The following is a 17,620-nucleotide window of genomic DNA, read 5'->3' as shown; positions in this document are numbered from 1 at the left end:
AAAAATAAAAGCTCTTAAAAGAGAAAATGTGCTTATAAAAAAAAGCCCTACACCAGACATTACACAGTAAATCAGACATCTATTACAATCACCTTGGACGGCCTCAGATCATGGAAGAGGATTCCCAGAGAATGGATGTAGTGCAAGCCTGTCACCAAGTGAATGCCAAAATCACGGATGGAACTTTCTGGCAGATGGTGATCCTGTGCGAGAATATCTGCAAGACTGCCACCAGTACACAGTTCCACCACCAGCCACAGGTGATTGCTGGTTTCATACCATTCATGAAACTGAACGACATTGGGATGACTGATGTCGTGGGTCATCCGTACCTGTGGAATCAATATTATAAATATACATGTATATATAAAACAGCTGAAAATGTACATTCAATCGTTTGCTTTATTTTCTCAAACATGCAATTACAGCAAGATCTAATCAAACTAAACCATACTATCATTAAGTCAACAGGTAGATAAACTAACAACACACAAACTAACAAAAAAGTATGAATTAGAGCACAGCAGGGTGCCCCAATATTCTTCATAAGTTCATTGTGTAAATCTGCCCGTGTTGCTCCATGCTATTGTTATCATTTTGTGTCAATCAATGTATCTTTTTCTTTTTTTCAATGTTTTGATATATATATTATACAAAAAAGAAAAGGGGTCCAAAATGCATACAGACAGATACAATGCATCCTCCTGTAAATGCACTGACAAATACACATACATGTAATACTTATATATAAGCATACAACACAGACAGTCTGTTTACATTATAAATTTGCATAAAGCAATACAACAGATGTCATGTAAATTAGAGTGTAAAACTATAAGAAATGAATCAAAAGGTACACTGACTGTGTTTGTGACTTCTGGGCGCTTGCATTTATCAATGCAGTGAATGGCGACAAAGCTAATGGTGCCTTTCCGTCTTCCTTTGTAGATGATGGAATGATCACCTTTGCCAAGTTCTTCATACAAAACGAAATTTTCCATTGTGATTGCCTATGACTGCAATAAAATATAAAAAAGCTACATATCAAATGCAACACTAAAATGGGCCAGTGATTACTGATATGACCAAAGTGCATTTTGTAATCCTTCCTTGTGCTCAAGCGCTGAGTATTTCAGCTGGTGGAGTTAACAAAACCACAATTCATTGCTGACATGTAAATCAGCTTCCCAAAGAAACTGACAACTCGATTTGGTTTTTTTTCACTAACCCCTCTCCCCATGCGCCCACCACCTCCCCCCCCCCAAGGATGGGACTGCAGTTAACAATAACAATTAACATAAATTAATCAGTGTATACAAACAAATGTTCAAATCATGTCATAATGCACCATGAAATCAACAAGTAAAATTTTACTATTTCTGGAGTATGTCATTATCACTTTAACAAATGAGATTCAATTCTTTTGAATTTCGTTGAATTGTGAATTATCCCCTCGGCCAATGTGTCTCAGGGGCTCACAGTCACATCCATGTCGGACATCGAACATACACGGATATTTTTTCCAAATGTCCTATACATTTTTCATGCAAGAGGACATGTCCTATTTTTGTTGTCACAAAGTGGTCATTGTCCGCTTATGCTTTCATTTGATCCAGATATTGTCAGTACTTTCCAATTTACAGTAGTTTGATTTGCTATTTTATCGATGTTTTGCGAAGCAATGTGTCTCTCCAACTCCAAGCAGACGAAACTTGGGGAGACTTTACATGCTTTTTGTAGAGAAGTCTACTTCCAAGGGTCACAACTCTGAATGCTCCAAGCTGGTTGACAGTTGCCCCTCTGTTACCTTTGTGACAAGAAACTAGTCAAGTTTAATTAAATGTACGTTTTGTTGCAAAAAAAGTTTTCCGAATGATTTATTTTTGTTCAGGACAAATGTCCTATCACTTTTGCATTATCCAGGACATTTGTTCTATGCCACCTCTCATGGATGTGAGCCCCTGGTGTCTATAATTATAGAGTACTCTATGTTGACAAACAGTATTCACAAGAAAACTTCCAAATGAAATCAAATTTAAATCAAATCAAATTTTTAAATCAAAGGCGGCAAAAATAGCTAACTCATCTGATTTTGTCACTGCCAGTGTATGGTTTAGGCCTATCTGGACATGTTCCACTCGAGTCCATCAATGCATTGATCAGAACAACTTGCGGGCAAGATTTAGCGTTTAGCTTTTCTGTAACCTGTTTCAGTAGTTCAAATAATTCAGCAAGGGAAGAAATTACTTCAGGTGCACTTTGATAATGCATACCAGGCGTTAACAGTTCAGAAAGTGAGTTTCTTATTCGGATAACACAGGAGTAGCGTCCCTGACAGCATCTGCGTTTTCCCCGTAAACAAGAATGCCGGAAGTGCGACACCGGCAAGGTAAAGGTCACTTCATCCCCCTTCTCCACCAATCAAATTGCAACTTTGGGCAAGATGGAAGTTGTGCCTCGCTGAAACTACCAACTAAAGGTAAAAGATTCGATATTTGGAGCATAAAAGTCGTTGATTTTGTTCCCTGAACCGTATTAGGTTCAAGTTAAGACTGCGATGCGTGAGTTCCATGTCACTATCTCACCAAAAAGAGCGAAAATGGGGTTAGTTATCACGTTTAAGTGAGCGCAAAGATGACTTTCATTTGCCAACTTTTTTGCCTTGTCTGCTTTTGGACACCCTCCCACAGTTGGATTTTAACATGAACACGCTCATATTTCAAGGCGTAGTGGATGAAAAACATTTGGAAGAAAGCAAATGAGATATTTCTGGTGTTTGTGTTTTTGTTTGTTCAAGTCAACACAATTAAACATTTAAGTTTCGATTTTGCTTTAGTCAGGAAAAAATACAACCTAAAATTCTTCTTACAAAAGCTATACGTGGTGACAGTGAAAACACATAGAAACATATCAAGTCATGTACAAACAGAAAGAGTAAAAGAGAGAAAGAGTAACATACACATGACAGGCACACAGAAAGACTCTCTCTCTCTTTCTCTTGATCTATCTCACTTGCCCTGTCAGTGTCAGCCTAATATTAAATTCTTGTTTCTCTTGGGGACACAATGCATAGTCTTTGAAATTGTTATCTATGTCTGAATGTATTCATTTTGATTCAGAAAGGTGTTTTTTTAAATGCTGCACTGCACGTGTTAATATATTTTTAATTTTATTTGAAAACAAATGAAACTGTAGAGGTATTTTTAGAACATTTGAAATAATTTGAAGAAGCAAAGCAATTGACATAATAAGACAGTATTTTAAAGAGAAAAAGGAATGACGGAAAAATGAACCTTTCAATTTATGTAATTGTCACCATATATATATATGGGTCATTCTCAGAAATGGTGGTCCAAAGTGTTACATACAAAGTCAAAAATAAAGTGTCAAGAAATACAAAATAATTGTTTTTACTATGAAGTCTATTGTTTGCTATACATAATAATGCAAAAATTAGACAAAAAGAGTAATTGGTTGCTGAATAAGAGACGTTTTAAAGTGTTGTATTTACGTGATGAATGTTGTAACATGGAAACCAAATTCCAACTTTAAACCACCTAAGCCTTCAATCCTTTGTGCATTTTTTATCAGTTCTGCAGTATTTTTGTGTTCTACCCAACACATTCTAGTTATGAAAGGTAAGGACTTCAACTAATATTGGTAAAAAAATGACATTTGGAACTGACTGAGGTGAATGTTGCAACACAGAAACAAAATGCTTGAACCACTTTCGGTTCCTGTGCGACAGACATGAATCTGCACTGTTTGGCCTTTCCTGCCGGCAAAACCCGTCTGACCCAAAATAACTACACAAAACACAATTCGTCAGAGTTTGCTGTATTTGTTGAAAGTTCCTGTTGTGTTCAGATTACCCATTTTAAGTACTTGATGAATGTCGAACATCGACAATCAGAGGATACGAAAACTTCTTGGCTGCTTTGTTCCGATAAACTTCGCGCTTTGAGAGACTGTTTGCACTCGATATCCTTCCGACACTACATTGTCGCCATCCGCGGTGTGTAAGTTTGTGACAAAGCTTTGCAGGCTCGACAATTAAGTAAAAACTATCTTCAGTCGTAACGTAGGTCGGGAAACGACGCCATGAGTTTCAGCAAATGATATGATTCTGGTGTTTTCTGTGAATATTTGGCTGTGATTCAAAGGACTATTTTCTTGTTCGAACTTCCTGTGCGCCAAAGAGCTAAAAATAGCCGTGATGTGGCAAAGTCATGGAGCACATTGCTGTCCGATGTTCGCGCGTCGAGTTCGGATACGATGCGTTACAACATTCATAATTTTTTGTTCGAAGCCCGTAACTTCAAATTCAGCGTGAGTTTTTGCAAAGATGTGTTGCTACGTCCAAGACTGAACTCCTGACTGTCGATTGCAGTAATTTGTTCGTGTTTGCACGTTTGCATTTAGCCATGAGACTGAACATATTGTTGATTATGAAAGTCGTGTAACGCTTCGGCGATCCGGAAACGGCCGAACTTCGCAATTGAAAAGCACACAAAAACAACACCAACGTATAGAAACCATTTTTATTGACATACAACAATGCTTTTATGTCTCAGGAATAGATTCAGATGAAAAAAGTCGTGGTAGAAATAATTTTAATTTACTTTTTCATGATTTCAAATGTGTCACCCCTACTCACTCTCACTGGACCACCATTTCTGAGAATGACCCATATATGTTAATGTTATGAAACCAAAAGGAAAATTATTACATGACACAAATAAACCTTTTGTACTTCGTGATGATCGATCGAGGGCTATTAACTGTGGTCAAGGTATGACTTAAGTTTGCAACTCATATTTACTTATGGTCAGTTACTGGCTCTCCTCTTAGACTTCTCCCCTTTGGAGACCTGTTTTTTTCAGAATCTGTCTTACACTTACAGTTTACTGCACTGACCAGATTTATTTGTTTCACTGTAAACTAACTTGCATTTGCTTTTGCGCTTTTTTTTGGACAGCAAGAAATCAACTATTTTGATGTTGGAATATTTCCTCTAATAGACAAATTCCAGAAATATCTGTGCTGGGTTTGTATATGTGCAGTGAAAGAGTGAATACTCTTGGAAACATCACGATGCGCTTTCCCCCATGACATTAGGCCAGTCACTAGCAAGGGGTGCATGTGTCTCGAACCTTGTCCATCTGTGGAGATTAATACCCCTCAGTAGTGGCCTATCACGTCATGTAGGAAAGCGTGCCTCAATGTTTCCAAGAGTATAAATTTACTCTTTTGCAACCCATACCAACCCAGCAGAGTAATTTCCTAATATTGTCTATTGCTGCTTGATATGATGTGAAAAATTTAAGCGAGATTTATTTTTTGTTGCTTAATCACTGTGTTGTTTTAAAACTAATAAAAGCACTTAATTGGATCGATAAATTGTTTCATCCAGAGAACTTGAGTTAAAAAACCTGAGAAACTTATCTTTTTTTTTCAGCAAATCACAAAAACTACAGAAATGAGTCGAAAAAGATCACACATTCCTGAGCTGTACAAAGCGAAGCGTAGATGTGTGCCATCTTCTTCTTCTAGTCAAGAAAACGGCGTTTCTACATCACATGAAGACACCAATGGCATTACAGGTATGTCATTAGGCCTAAAAAAAAAAATAGGTGTGGTTACGGTAACCCGACCTACCCTATTTTTAGGGGCCGATCCTATAACTTTTTATTACATTTGTCACACACACACAAAAAAAACGAGTGCAAAAAACGCAATGAAAGTGAAAGCGCCCGAGTCGCACACTTATTTCCCTGTCAAGTAGGTTTAATTTGTACACATTAGAAAAAAAAAAAAAAAAAAGTGATTGCCTACCTACCTACCCTATTTTTTTGGGCTATGTTACCGTAACCACACCTATTTTTTTTTTTGGCCTTAGAAAGAGAGGGAAAAGAGCACATATGGCACTTGTCAAGTTGATATTTAAATGCAAGGCATTTAAGAAAGGCATGCAGAAAAGCATGAATCTGCCGAAGCAGCCAAGTAGAGAATTAACTGCAGAACTTCCTTTGTGTGTGTGTTATTTTTGCAAAACATCATTATATGCAGGAGTCAACCAAGTCAAATGAAGCCATATTTTACCATTTAATGCTGCAGAAGAAAGTACAGTGGTGTATATATACATATATATATATGCGATGTAGGGCCCCTCCAATGAAAGGACATCTTCTGTTGGTACCACTGTATCTTTGACAAGAGCCGACTTTTTGCACCTGCCTCCCCCTTCCAAACTCACTTATTTGTTTTTGTAAATGGCCCTAGATGTATGTTGTTTTGTTTTGTGTATAACAACCTATTTGCTTCATAAGTTACAGTATTTATTCTTTTCTTTAGACACAGCCAGTGATGCAAGAACAGCACTCCTATTTCTGAGAGGGTTGTTTCCCGTCGAAAAGTTTGAGTATCGACTACCTCCAATTGTTCTCAAGCATCAGCTGTACAGTGTGATGAAGAACCGTACTTTGGTCGACAAACAGCTGGTAAGACTCAAGCTTTGCATATTAGGCAGAAGAGAGAAATAACCTCTTTTTCTTGTTATTTCTTTCCCTGTTTGTTTCTGTTGTGTGTGTGTAACGGGGGGGGGGGGGGGGTAGGTTCAGTGTTAGTTTGTGGTATATGTACAATCTTTCAATTCGAGTTGCAGGCTGGTAGCTGCTGGTGTTTTGGTGCTTGAAGTTTATTAAGCTAGTTGTCATTTCATTGATGAAGGATTTAAAATGTAACACATGCTCATATTTGAACTTGAACTTGAACTTGTGATGTTTAAGGCCTTAGGCCTGTTCATCGATTCTGTCGAATAGTACTCCAATAACACTTTTTTGGTGGCATGCGCGGGCGGTTATTGGTAGCACGTTGGCGAGAATTTCTCTGGTCTGTCTGCCCAGAAATTGTCCAGCCTTCCTTTGAAACTGTTCACTGATGGTGCTGTCACAACTGTTTCTGGCAGACTGTTCCAGTGAGGAATCACCCTTTCTGCGAAGAAGCAGCTCCGAACGTTCAGCCTACAAAATGGTTTATACAACTTGAGGCTGTTTCCTCTAGTGTCTTTGGTTTCGGCCAGCTGGAAATTCGGGTTGCCTGTGTCGTAGATCCCATGCATATACTTGTAGAGGTCGATCATGTCACTGCTTATTAGAATTCTGCATTCATTTTTTGGACTAGTGTGTATGTGTGTGTGCATGTTCATACACATGCACATATTTTGAGCACCTGAATATAAAAATTAAAGAATACCCTACTCCCTTCTCTCCACCCACTCCTCCACCCCACCATAAATAACAGTAAAAATAATGTAGAAAAGACAAGGCAAAAGCTTGCTACGTATTGCAATTCTGTACATGTTCCATTTTTTTCTTTTTTCCCCTGTGACTGTGTTCATCCTGCAGGTTGTCTGTTGCAGAATGATTTGCGGACAAACAAAGAAGTGAAAGTGTTTAAGCTTGGCCCTGAAGAGACAAGCAGGAGCATAGTCTTCACTGACGACTATCGCAAACATGTACTTAAAGTCATGACTGACCTCAAAATTGAGTCACCCGTTATTGGTAAGTGTCCCTTTGGGTTCATGTGTAGGGGGATAAAAGCCAATCGAACAAAGCCGGTATTTTGTTAGGATTTATTTTCTTCTTTTGCTGAAATGGACGTCAAAGATTTAATAATTTTCCAAAGTTTAAGACTATCCTTGGCATCACCTTTTCCTCCACAGTGAAAAAGAAAAGTTTGGCAGATTTGCTGAAAAGACAGAAAAACCCCAAAAGATCGTATAATAGGAAAAACATGAGAAACACTACCCATTACTTAAAAACTGAACAGTTGGATTCCTCACTTTTAGTTTTACTTCAGTGCTAAAAAATAAAGTTTATATTTCAGCACTTTTAATGGGTTTCAATCTTGTTCTAAACTAATTTCTGGGTTTGCAGTATAAAAGTAGAACATGCATAGTTTTGGGTTGGTTTGTGTGGTATTCCTCCGCACGTGAATGACGATTTTTACCACTAACAGTGCTTGCCTTAGATAGACCGTGTTCATAATAACTCAGTCTGGGTTCTGAATAGTCTTGCTTTTATTGAGTCACGTGACATTATAGGCCAGTCACTAGTGAGGGGTGTACCCCCCGCGGGTTAGGGGGAAGAATTTACCCGATGCTCCCCAGCATGTCGTAAGAGGCGACTAACGGATTCTGTTTCTCCTTTTACCCTTGTTAAGTGTTTCTTGTATAGAATATAGTCAATGTTTGTAAAGATTTTAGTCAAGCAGTATGTAAGAAATGTTAAGTCCTTTGTACTGGAAACTTGCATTCTCCCAGTAAGGTCATATATTGTACTACGTTGCAAGCCCCTGGAGCAATTTTTTGATCAGTGTTTTTGTGAACAAGAAACAATTAACAAGTGGCTCTATCCCATCTCCCCCCTTTCCCCGTCGCGATATAACCTTGAACGGTTGAAAACGACGTTAAACACCAAATAAAGAAAGGAAGAAAGAAAGTGAGGGGTGTCCCAAAAATGTGCACAAGGAGCACATGTGGAAAGTTTGCCTTAGGCCAAAAAACAAAAGTTGTATGTTTCTGGTCACCCGACTCTAACTATTTTTTTCCCGCCGACCCTAGACTTTTTGAGTCACTTGAGAAAAAGTGACTCTATGTAATCGGTCAGTGTTAGTCTGTCCGGCCGGCCGGCCGGCCGTCCGTAGACACCACCTTAACGTTGGACTTTTCTCGGAAACTATCAAAGCGATCGGGCTCATATTTTGTTTAGTCGTGACCTCCAATGACCTCTACACTTTAACGATGGTTTCGTTGACCTTTGACCTTTTTCAAGGTCACAGGTCAGCGTCAAAGGAAAAATTAGACATTTTATATCTTTGACAAAGTTCATCGGATGTGATTGAAACTTTGTAGGATTATTCTTTACATCAAAGTATTTACATCTGTAGCCTTTTACGAACGTTATCAGAAAAACAAGGGAGATAACTAGCCTTTTCTGTTCGGCAACACACAACTTAACGTTGGGCTTTTCTCGGAAACTATAAAAGTGACCGGGCTCAAATTTTATGTGAACGTGACTCATTGTGTTGTGAATAGCAATTTCTTCCTGTCCATCTGATGCCTCATATAATATTCAGAACTGCGAAAGTGACTCGATCGAGCGTTTGCTCTTCTTGTTTTTTATTGCATTTGTAAAAAAATAAATAAAAAAAGCGTCAAAAGGAAAGTAACAGACGGCAGACGACACAAGGGGGATAACCCCGCATCCCTTTTGTCTCATTTGTTTTGTAATGTGTTGTCTTTCTCTTTGTATAGTAAGTCCAGTCTCTTTGCGTCACTGTATAGTTATTTTCTACCCTGACCTACACAAAAAAATCCCTACCTATCTACCCTATTTATTGTAGCCATGTTACCAGAAACATACAACTTTTTTTTTGTGGCCTTATTAAAAGCAAGAATTTATTTTCACAACCCATACAAACCTGACACAATTTGTGTACTGGAGCAAGTTGATAGCCTAAGGTAAACAGAATACACACAGTTTATTTGAGTTGAGGAAATGTGTAATTGGTAGTTTTTTTTATGCAGTATCCAGTGTATTCAAATCCCATTTTTGACTATTTCAGAAAATATGAGATTTTGACTGTTTCAGAAAAAGTGAGGCAGTACATTTTGGACCAGTGTACGGATGTCAGTCTGGACCGAGACACACTCTACAAAGGGTATGGGTTTACAGATATGGAAATCACGTAAGTCAATGTCTTGTTTTTTGTTCAGACTCAGAGGTGATTTTATTTTGTCAACAAAATTGAAAGGTGTAAGGTTAGACTGTGTAGAAGATGTGTTTTTGTGTGTGTGTGTCTTGTTTTGCATCCTGCACAGAACTCACAGAAATTTATGATGAGCATTTTTGCATGATTGCAGATATATGATTAAAGCGTCAATACTAACAGTGCGGGACGTTGGGAGCTGGTGGCTTTCAATACCTAATGCAGGCATCTTCATGAAGAGCTTTAACAGAGGCAGAAAATCTGTCACCACAATGATCAGGAAATCCAAATATAAAGAAATTCTCAAACAGGTAAGTGTTTGCATGATTTGGGAACCTTGGTTCCTAATGTGCAGAAGGAAGATTGAAGTTTTAGTGAAAAGCGGGTACAGTAAAGGTGCTCTGTTACCTGTTTTTCCTCTCTTTGAAGTAAGTTTGCAATGATGAACAATGACTTGTTGTCAACATTTTGGGAAGAGTATGCAACGAGAATAGACCTGATCATTTTTTTTCCGCTTTACCAGTGCAGGTTTCATTTAACTGTGTTTCCCTTAGTCTTAAAGGCCCACTCCGCTTCCCGTAAACAGGGATCGCGCTAGCTTTTTAAAAAACGCGTAAGTCATACGCAACGAAACGAAAAAAACGCGTCACGGACCAATATTTTTGCGTACTACGAAAACACGTACAGACACAAACAAAACACGCACGAAAGACTTAAAGACACTCCTTACCTAAATACGGCGAGTTTTCCTGTCAGCCGCACGCTTCGTTGTTGAAAATCCCAGAGCAAAACGACTTTTAGACGCCATGCTGAGTTTGTTTCCCGCTCTAATACGACTAGACACACTTTCCGCCTTTTGGAAGCGCGAGATGGAAGAGCAGCTAATGTCTGTTTCATTATCCGACAAGACATTATCTGGAAATACCCTCGTTACGTTCGTTTGCGATACTTTGATGCAAAAAGAAACGGACTTTAGTTTTGACGCGCAGATTTCATGTGTGTCGTCACTTCTCGAGCCCTATAGTCAGTTTCAGGATCGGGTGATTATTAAGTCAGAGCAAAAGCGCTGCGTGAAGACAAGAAAAAGTTACAATATTTTTGCGTATGGCTTACGCGGCGCGGCGAAAAAAACCGCGTCAGCGACTTTTAAAATGCGTCAGATACGCAAAAATTGTGCGTAAACGCGATCCCTGCGTAAACCATCAGTTTCTGGCCGCAGACACTCTCAGGCTTTTACACACAGTACAAACACCGTTTCGTTTAAACATTTACCGCTAGAGAACATCCTAGGTGCCCTCCATAAAGAGCGAGCTTTAAAAAAAAAAAAATTTGTGTGGCCAGCCGGATTTACTTTAAAACAAATCAGAAGCCTCGTTTTGGCGCTAGAACTAACTTATAAAATCTAAATAATAAATTGACAGTATGTGTTAAAAACATTCTTAAATCATAAAAGAATTCTATTTTTCATCAAGACAGGATCAGTACAATTCAAAGTTTTGAAAGTTTGAAAAAAGGGAGCCCGGAAGCGTGTCGTGTAAGGTTGTGTTTGCCCAAGCAGACAAATTTTCTGCATGTCGCCAGTTTTTTTCAACGGTCAACCGCCACTGCTCAGTCCGTGCCACACGCAGTCGTTTGTTGCAATTTACATTCAGAGGTACACAATAACGGCAACTTAATTCATCCCGAATGTGAAAAAGGGAAAGTGGGTCACACGGGTTGACAATCGCTCAGCGTTTGAATAAACCATGAGAACTGGTGTGTGCTTTACGCATGCTAAATAGCCATTCATACGAACTGTGTCATATAAAGATGTTAAATGCTAGTGCAAGTGTGTTCCATAAGGTTAGATTTGCTTATTTCGTGAAAGATTCCATCGTTCTGTAAACCTCATTTGAGGCGGAGTGAGGCTTTAAACTTTTCTTGCTTTCCACCAAATCTCTCTTAGTCTGATTTTCCCTCGCTAGCTGATATAATCTTTTTTAAGATCACATCTAATTTGATACAAAATTGATTTTTCAATCAATGCATTTCAATTTATTTCAATTTTTTTTTTTTTTTTTACATCTAGGACTTGGAACAAAGACAGTGGCCGAAGGTTGCAAGGTTAGGAATCTCATACCACATACACGACATCATGGGAGCTGATCTAGTGGAATGGTGAGTAGAAAGAGTGATTTTCAAACCATCTGTGTGTTTGAAGAAGGGTGAGTGTGTTGCGGAAAAAACATTGTCAACAAAAAAATAAGGCTAATGCTGAAGCTGCATGTAGTTTTGAAGTTGGCTACGGGCGGGGATGTAGCTCAGTCGGTAGCGCGCTGGATTTGTATTCAGTTGGCCGCTGTAAGCGTGAGTTCGTCCCCACGTTCGGCGAGAGATTTATTTCTCAAGAGTCAACTTTGTGTGCAGACTCTCCTCGGTGTCCGAACACCCCCCGTGTGTACACCCAAGCACAAGACCAAGTGCGCACGAAAAAGATCCTGTAATCCATGTCAGAGTTCGGTGGGTTATAGAAACACGAAAATACCCAGCATGCTTCCTCCGAAAACGGCGTATGGCTGCCTAAATAGCGGGGTAAAAAAACGGTCATGCACGTAAAATTCCACTCGTGCAAAAAACACGAGTGTACTTGGGAGTTTCAGCCCACGAACGCAGAAGAAGAAGAAGTTGGCTAAACGACAACCAAAGTTTATTGATTATCGGTCGGTTTCAGTGGCAGGACAACACACGCCCACCCCCAACCCAATACGACCACCCAAAACTCAGAAACTTAGGTCTTAATAGGTAAGAAGTCTTAAACTGAGGTCATGAACAGAAAGTCTGAAAAAGAAAGCTCTTGTTGTAATCTTAAATCAGGGGTTCCTAAAAGGGAGGTTCCAGTGTATCATGCTGCATGTTTTCATTTTGACTTCTTTTCTTGTTGTTGTTGAAATAGGGTTATGAAAACTACCATGAGGGCATTATGCCTAAGCCTTTCTTTCTTGTCAAGTTTGAAATAGGACCTTGTCTGAGCTGAAGTTCTCTTAAAAACAGTAACATTCAGTAAAGTTAGATCTGCTCATGGAAAAGTGAGTTATTTTTCAGCATTGACACAAACTCCGGTCAGTTGCTACGCCTGCGAGAATGAGTTTCAACAAGGATGCACTCTTCACAGCTGCAGTCTGTTTTGTTGTTCACCTTTGGCGGATGTTCTACACAACTACATGCTGTGCGTAGAAAGTGTGTGGAGTGCAGTACCAACTGAGACGTACGCTCTCCAAAGTGACCAAAGCCTCATTCAGGTCATCCGGCTGCCTTGTTAGCGAGATCTGTGAACTGATTCTAGTCTCTAATGCCTTATCATCCGGACCTCTTTCCACTCTGCACTGCCCCCTTCCATTTCCTTTTGCTTCCCTAACACCTTACTCCCCCTTTCCCCGTCAATTTGACTTCCATAGTGCTTTGCGCAATGCATTTTTGGAACGTGTGTTAGGGTGTAATTGTGGGCCTTTTTGACTGCTGGGAGAAAAATGTCATGTTTTTATGTTGAAGCCGTTTTTATTTGCCCTATTTAGATTTTGTAGTGCTTAATTTGGCCTCTTGGAGTTATAAATACTATACTTGTTGTTTCTTTGAAAAGAGTTTAAAAAAAAGGCTTGGTTTGGGGTTTAGGTATTACTTCACGTAAGTAGTGATTCAGAATCAAGTCACATAGCATTGCATTTTTTTCAGATTTTTTTGGTCAGGTACTGAGAACTAAAAGACAGAACATTTTTGTTTTTTGTTGCAGTCATATGGTAGTAATAGCATGAAATTGAAGTACCTATGTACTCTTGAAAGCAATATTTAGAATGTATTAACATTGTAATGGAAGAATTGAATTGATTAATATTTTAGCTTGAACAATTATATTTGAACATATTTAAGTTAACTTTGAAAGTACAGTAATCAACATAGCCCATATCCTTTTCTAGTTACATATATAAGTATTATTTGTTAAAGTTTAACAGCAAAACCAAGAAGGGAAAATCAACACAGAAGAAAGTTCAGTTTCTTAATTAAATCTTGGAGTTGTATTCAACACATTTTCAGTCAACTGCTGATGAAAGTACAGTTATGATGACATTTTTTGGGGTAAAAATAGCTATTATCGTCTGTTGTATTGGACAAAAACATTTCCTGCATTTAGTTTTAGCCAAGTAAGCTTACAGCTTTGGTTGAGTCTTTGTATCTTACAGACCTTTTATTTTTTTTATAAAGTTTCTATTGATGAAAAAGGTTAGTTTGTGTGTGGTTGTGTCTCTTTTTTCTTGCCTGATATTGCTGTAAATTAGGGAAAATAATCTTACTGATATTAACAATCATCTCATGGACAAATATTGCATTCTGTTTTTAATTAATGTTATTGGCTTACTTTGTTCAGGGTGTTGTGGACAAATGTTGCAGTGTGAGAATACTTGCATGTATGCATGTGTGTGTGTGTGTGTGTGTGTGTGTGTGTGTGTGTGTGTGCTTTAGAGGGGGGAGGAGAGAAAGGGAATAAGTTCATGTACACTTTGAATAGGATATACTGCCTAAATGCCACTACAGATTGGGAATGCTATTCATGTAGCAGAACATTGGGGCCATACACTGTATATATATCCTTGAATAAATCTGATTTGTATGTGTGTTTGTTGTTTTTTCTTGTCCTTGGATTGAAATTAAATCCAAGTGATGACATGGCATTATGAGTTATTATATTTGGAGTTCCAAAAAAAGCATTTTCAGTTATAAATTGCTGCTGACCAGGGTTTTAAATTTAATTCAGAATAAGTTTTGCTGGCGCTAGTCACCAAAAAGAATTACTTTAATCAACAGTTCTATATCAGTTGAAGACTGTCTTGTACATTTCTTTTTCTGTTTGTGTTTTTACTTTTGCTTTTGTGGATGCTTTTCCTTTGTGATAGATGGTAGTATTGTTTCTGACTGTACCAGCGCCAGACACCTTAGCCCAGTCTCAGTATTCTAATCCTGAAGATTCTTCCACGAAACTGGAGGGTATTTGGTTCAGGAGGGTCAGTAAAGGCATTCCCCAGTGTGTTAGAGCATTTTTAGGCTTGACAGTTTGCTCTGTATATGGCTGGGGTGTATGTGTTAAGTCTATGGTCACACAGTTGCAACTTGTATACAGTTACGATATTTTGTATGCCAGCTTTTTTTATTTTTTTTATTTCTGATTTTGTGGAAGGGGAATGGGAGGAGGGACTTTGGGTGAGCTGATGTCAGCATTGCATAATCTTTGCACTGGACATGCTCAGATGAGAAAAAAAGACACGATGAAAGAGTCAGAAAGGTAGAGAGTTGGTCAACCTGAAAATGTCGTGTCTTTGAATAAAAACCTGTCTTGGAATGAAAACCTCACTGTGAATTTTTATGTAATTGACATCTTATGTTACCAAACTGGTCTGTTTCGGTGTGTTATTGTTTGTTTCCTAATGTCTCAATGTATATATGTAGTTATGCTAAGCTGACTGCTTTTTTTAAAAATTTTTAATTTTTTTTTTTATATAAAGCAAGTTGTAAATTTCAACCGTCGCGATATAACCTTCGTGGTTGAAAACGACGTTAAACACCAAATAAAGAAAGATGTTAATTTCAACTTTTCTTTGTTGCCAGTTGTTGACTGTTTTCTTAATGTCAGTCTTTTGCTAACTTCCTTGTCATGATTGGTTTTTGCTTTCATCCTTCCCTTCAAAATGTGATGACAGATCTTGGACTGGAGTTAAGAATGCAACAGACTAAGAAGCACATTATAACAGTGCAGGGTGGAATTAAGTATGAAATGACAAGTATGGTTTTGCCAGGAGAATGAACAGTAAATGGCATTGAAATATTGTATCGTTAACAGTTTTCAGTTTCTAAAAGAGACACCATGGTATGCTTTGTCTTGTGTACTTGATATTGATGTTTTCACTGTATGGTATGATTTGTGATTATGTTTCAGATACTGATTGACTGTTTCAGTGATAGTGCAAGTATGTCATTTGGTCCAGGAAGTAATAGAAATGTTTGCTTTTTTACTTTCATGTACAAATCAGATGACTATCTTTTGGTTGTTGTTAGTTTTAGTTTTGGCTTGTACAGAAAAGACATTTACATTTGAATCATGAACCAGAACTCACATTGTTCTCTTTGTTTTTTCTACTGTTTAATAAGATATTGTTTGTTTTATAGGTATTGTGGCCTGTGTCTTATGGTTTTCTTTCAACAATGTGTGTATTATTGCGTGTCGCTTTGAACATACAAGGTATGTTATAATACTTTATTACCAACCAATCAGGACGGATTCTAGGTGACCCTCTAAATGTTATAACGTTCAGGCAGGGGTCGACCCTTTTTGTTTATCAAGCTAAAAATGAACAAGACAAAGTAACAATTTAAATCAGCAATATCAGTGTGATTTATTCTAAAGAATGACACTTCAAATGCTGTCAGATAATACTCTCTTTATCTAAAAAAAAAATACTGAAAAGCGAGTTTTGTTGGTGGGTGCTTTACGGAACAGCGAGGCACCGCCCATCCTCTGAGTGTGCAATGCCGACTCGCTCACTTGAAATCTAAATTATCAAAGTTCGGAAAATCAAGTGAAATTGGGTCATTCGCTTTACGTCAAATGTATCTTTACGTCATTTCCCATCCGTCTGGAGTCGGTTCTAAATCTGTCACTCTCTGTTCAACAAGAAAAAGCGAAGCAACCGAAACGCATGTTCAACATGGTTTGTTGTGTGTCAAACGCATTTGACCTGTGAATATTCATCACGTAAGGTGTGTTACTCTGATTGGCTGACCCAGGTCACGAGAATTCTTTGACTGACAGACATAATCAGGTAGGAGCGCTCCAGTTCCCATTGCGGCTGTTCTGTCTAATTCGCGGGGTCGCTTCGAAATTTCTTTTGGTCGAATTAAATGGTAATAAAACCGTTATTTCTAATATGCTGACTGTTAGCAAATGATAACAGACATGTCTCACAAACGATATCAGCATTCGCCTAAAAGGCTCATGCTTGATATCTTTTTTCTCGACATGTCTGTTATCATTTGCTAACAGTCAGCATATTAGAAATAACTCATAGTATGGACCTGTCGTCCTCAGATTAAGAGGATTCAGACAAAAACAAGATTTCAGCAGGTGATAAATGGTTTTCCTTGCCATTCAAGTGAATTCAAGAGTGAATAACATTTTAATTGGGTTATCTTCTAACATTTTATTTCAGTTCATCTGAGTGGGATGTTTATTTCTGGGAACAAATTTCAAAACTGCCTTCAATTAATATGGGAATACTGATGTGTTGGTTGATGTTGTTCTTCAGCCCTCCGTTTCTTATGTAAGACAAAATGCTTCAAGAACACTTCCAGGGAGGAAAGTTGAGAAAATAGAAAAGCATGAAAAACAATGGCTGGGGGGGGGGGGGGGGTCCAGGGGGAATGACAGGTCCCTTGCTGGATAAAAGGTAGCCCCTTTTTTTAAGCCCTCTCAGAAAATTAGGGTGTTTTAGTATATACAAATTCCCTGCAGTTTTCCAATTCTTTTCTTGTTGCCTTATTTCTACCTGACTGGATCCATCACCTTTATTTCACTTACCAAAAGTCTTCTTTTTCACATCCTTATTTCTCTGCACCCCGCATGTCGTAAGAGGCGACTAACGGATTCTGTTTCTCCTTTTACCCTTGTTAAGTGGTTCTTGTATAGAATATAGTCAATGTTTGTAAAGATTTTAGTCAAGCAGTATGTAAGAAATGTTTAGTCCTTTGTACTGGAAACTTGCATTCTCCCAGTAAGGTCATATATTGTACTACGTTGCAAGCCCCTGGAGCAATTTTTGAGTCACTT

At 38.3% G+C, this 17,620-nt stretch overlaps 2 protein-coding genes across 3 annotated transcripts in view; one reads left to right on the top strand and one right to left on the bottom strand.

Moving 5' to 3' along the window:
- LOC138958715 (serine/threonine-protein kinase ULK4-like) overlaps window positions 1–2,365 on the bottom strand; it is a 31,440-nt gene extending 29,075 nt beyond the window's left edge. For both annotated transcript variants that reach the window (XM_070329964.1, XM_070329965.1), the window contains exons 1-3: window positions 2,248–2,365; window positions 864–1,016; window positions 93–332 (exon numbers count right to left, since the gene is read on the bottom strand). In XM_070329964.1, coding sequence (XP_070186065.1) covers window positions 93–332; window positions 864–1,001 — 378 coding nt within the window. In that variant the 5' untranslated portion in view covers window positions 1,002–1,016; window positions 2,248–2,365. The remainder of the gene's footprint in view (window positions 1–92; window positions 333–863; window positions 1,017–2,247) is intronic.
- Window positions 2,366–2,415: 50 nt separating this feature from the next.
- LOC138958711 (inactive serine/threonine-protein kinase 19-like) lies at window positions 2,416–16,056 on the top strand. Its single transcript, XM_070329959.1, has 8 exons — window positions 2,416–2,479; window positions 5,459–5,603; window positions 6,355–6,500; window positions 7,421–7,562; window positions 9,654–9,750; window positions 9,926–10,082; window positions 11,840–11,928; window positions 12,853–16,056. The coding sequence occupies exons 2-8, from the start codon at window positions 5,480–5,482 to the stop codon at window positions 12,893–12,895; spliced, it is 798 nt and encodes a 265-aa protein (XP_070186060.1). The 5' UTR covers window positions 2,416–2,479; window positions 5,459–5,479; the 3' UTR covers window positions 12,896–16,056.
- The last annotated feature ends 1,564 nt before the right edge of the window (window positions 16,057–17,620 follow it).

Source organism: Littorina saxatilis, linkage group LG2, assembly GCF_037325665.1.
Source record: "Littorina saxatilis isolate snail1 linkage group LG2, US_GU_Lsax_2.0, whole genome shotgun sequence".
Lineage (NCBI taxonomy): Eukaryota > Metazoa > Mollusca > Gastropoda > Littorinimorpha > Littorinidae > Littorina > Littorina saxatilis.
The sequence above is the reverse complement of the archived record's forward strand: the minus strand, read 5'-3'. Positions and strand labels throughout refer to the sequence as shown.

What these genes read in the sequence shown, in the direction of transcription:
- LOC138958711 (XM_070329959.1), top strand. Translation starts at nt 5,480, where the DNA reads ATGAGTCGAAAAAGATCACACATTCCTGAGCTGTACAAAGCGAAGCGT. An exon ending in ATAAAGAAATTCTCAAACAG is followed by an intron (nt 10,083 to 11,839) that starts GTAAGTGTTTGC and finishes TTTTACATCTAG; the next exon opens with GACTTGGAACAAAGACAGTG. An exon ending in GGAGCTGATCTAGTGGAATG is followed by an intron (nt 11,929 to 12,852) that starts GTGAGTAGAAAG and finishes GTTATTTTTCAG; the next exon opens with CATTGACACAAACTCCGGTC.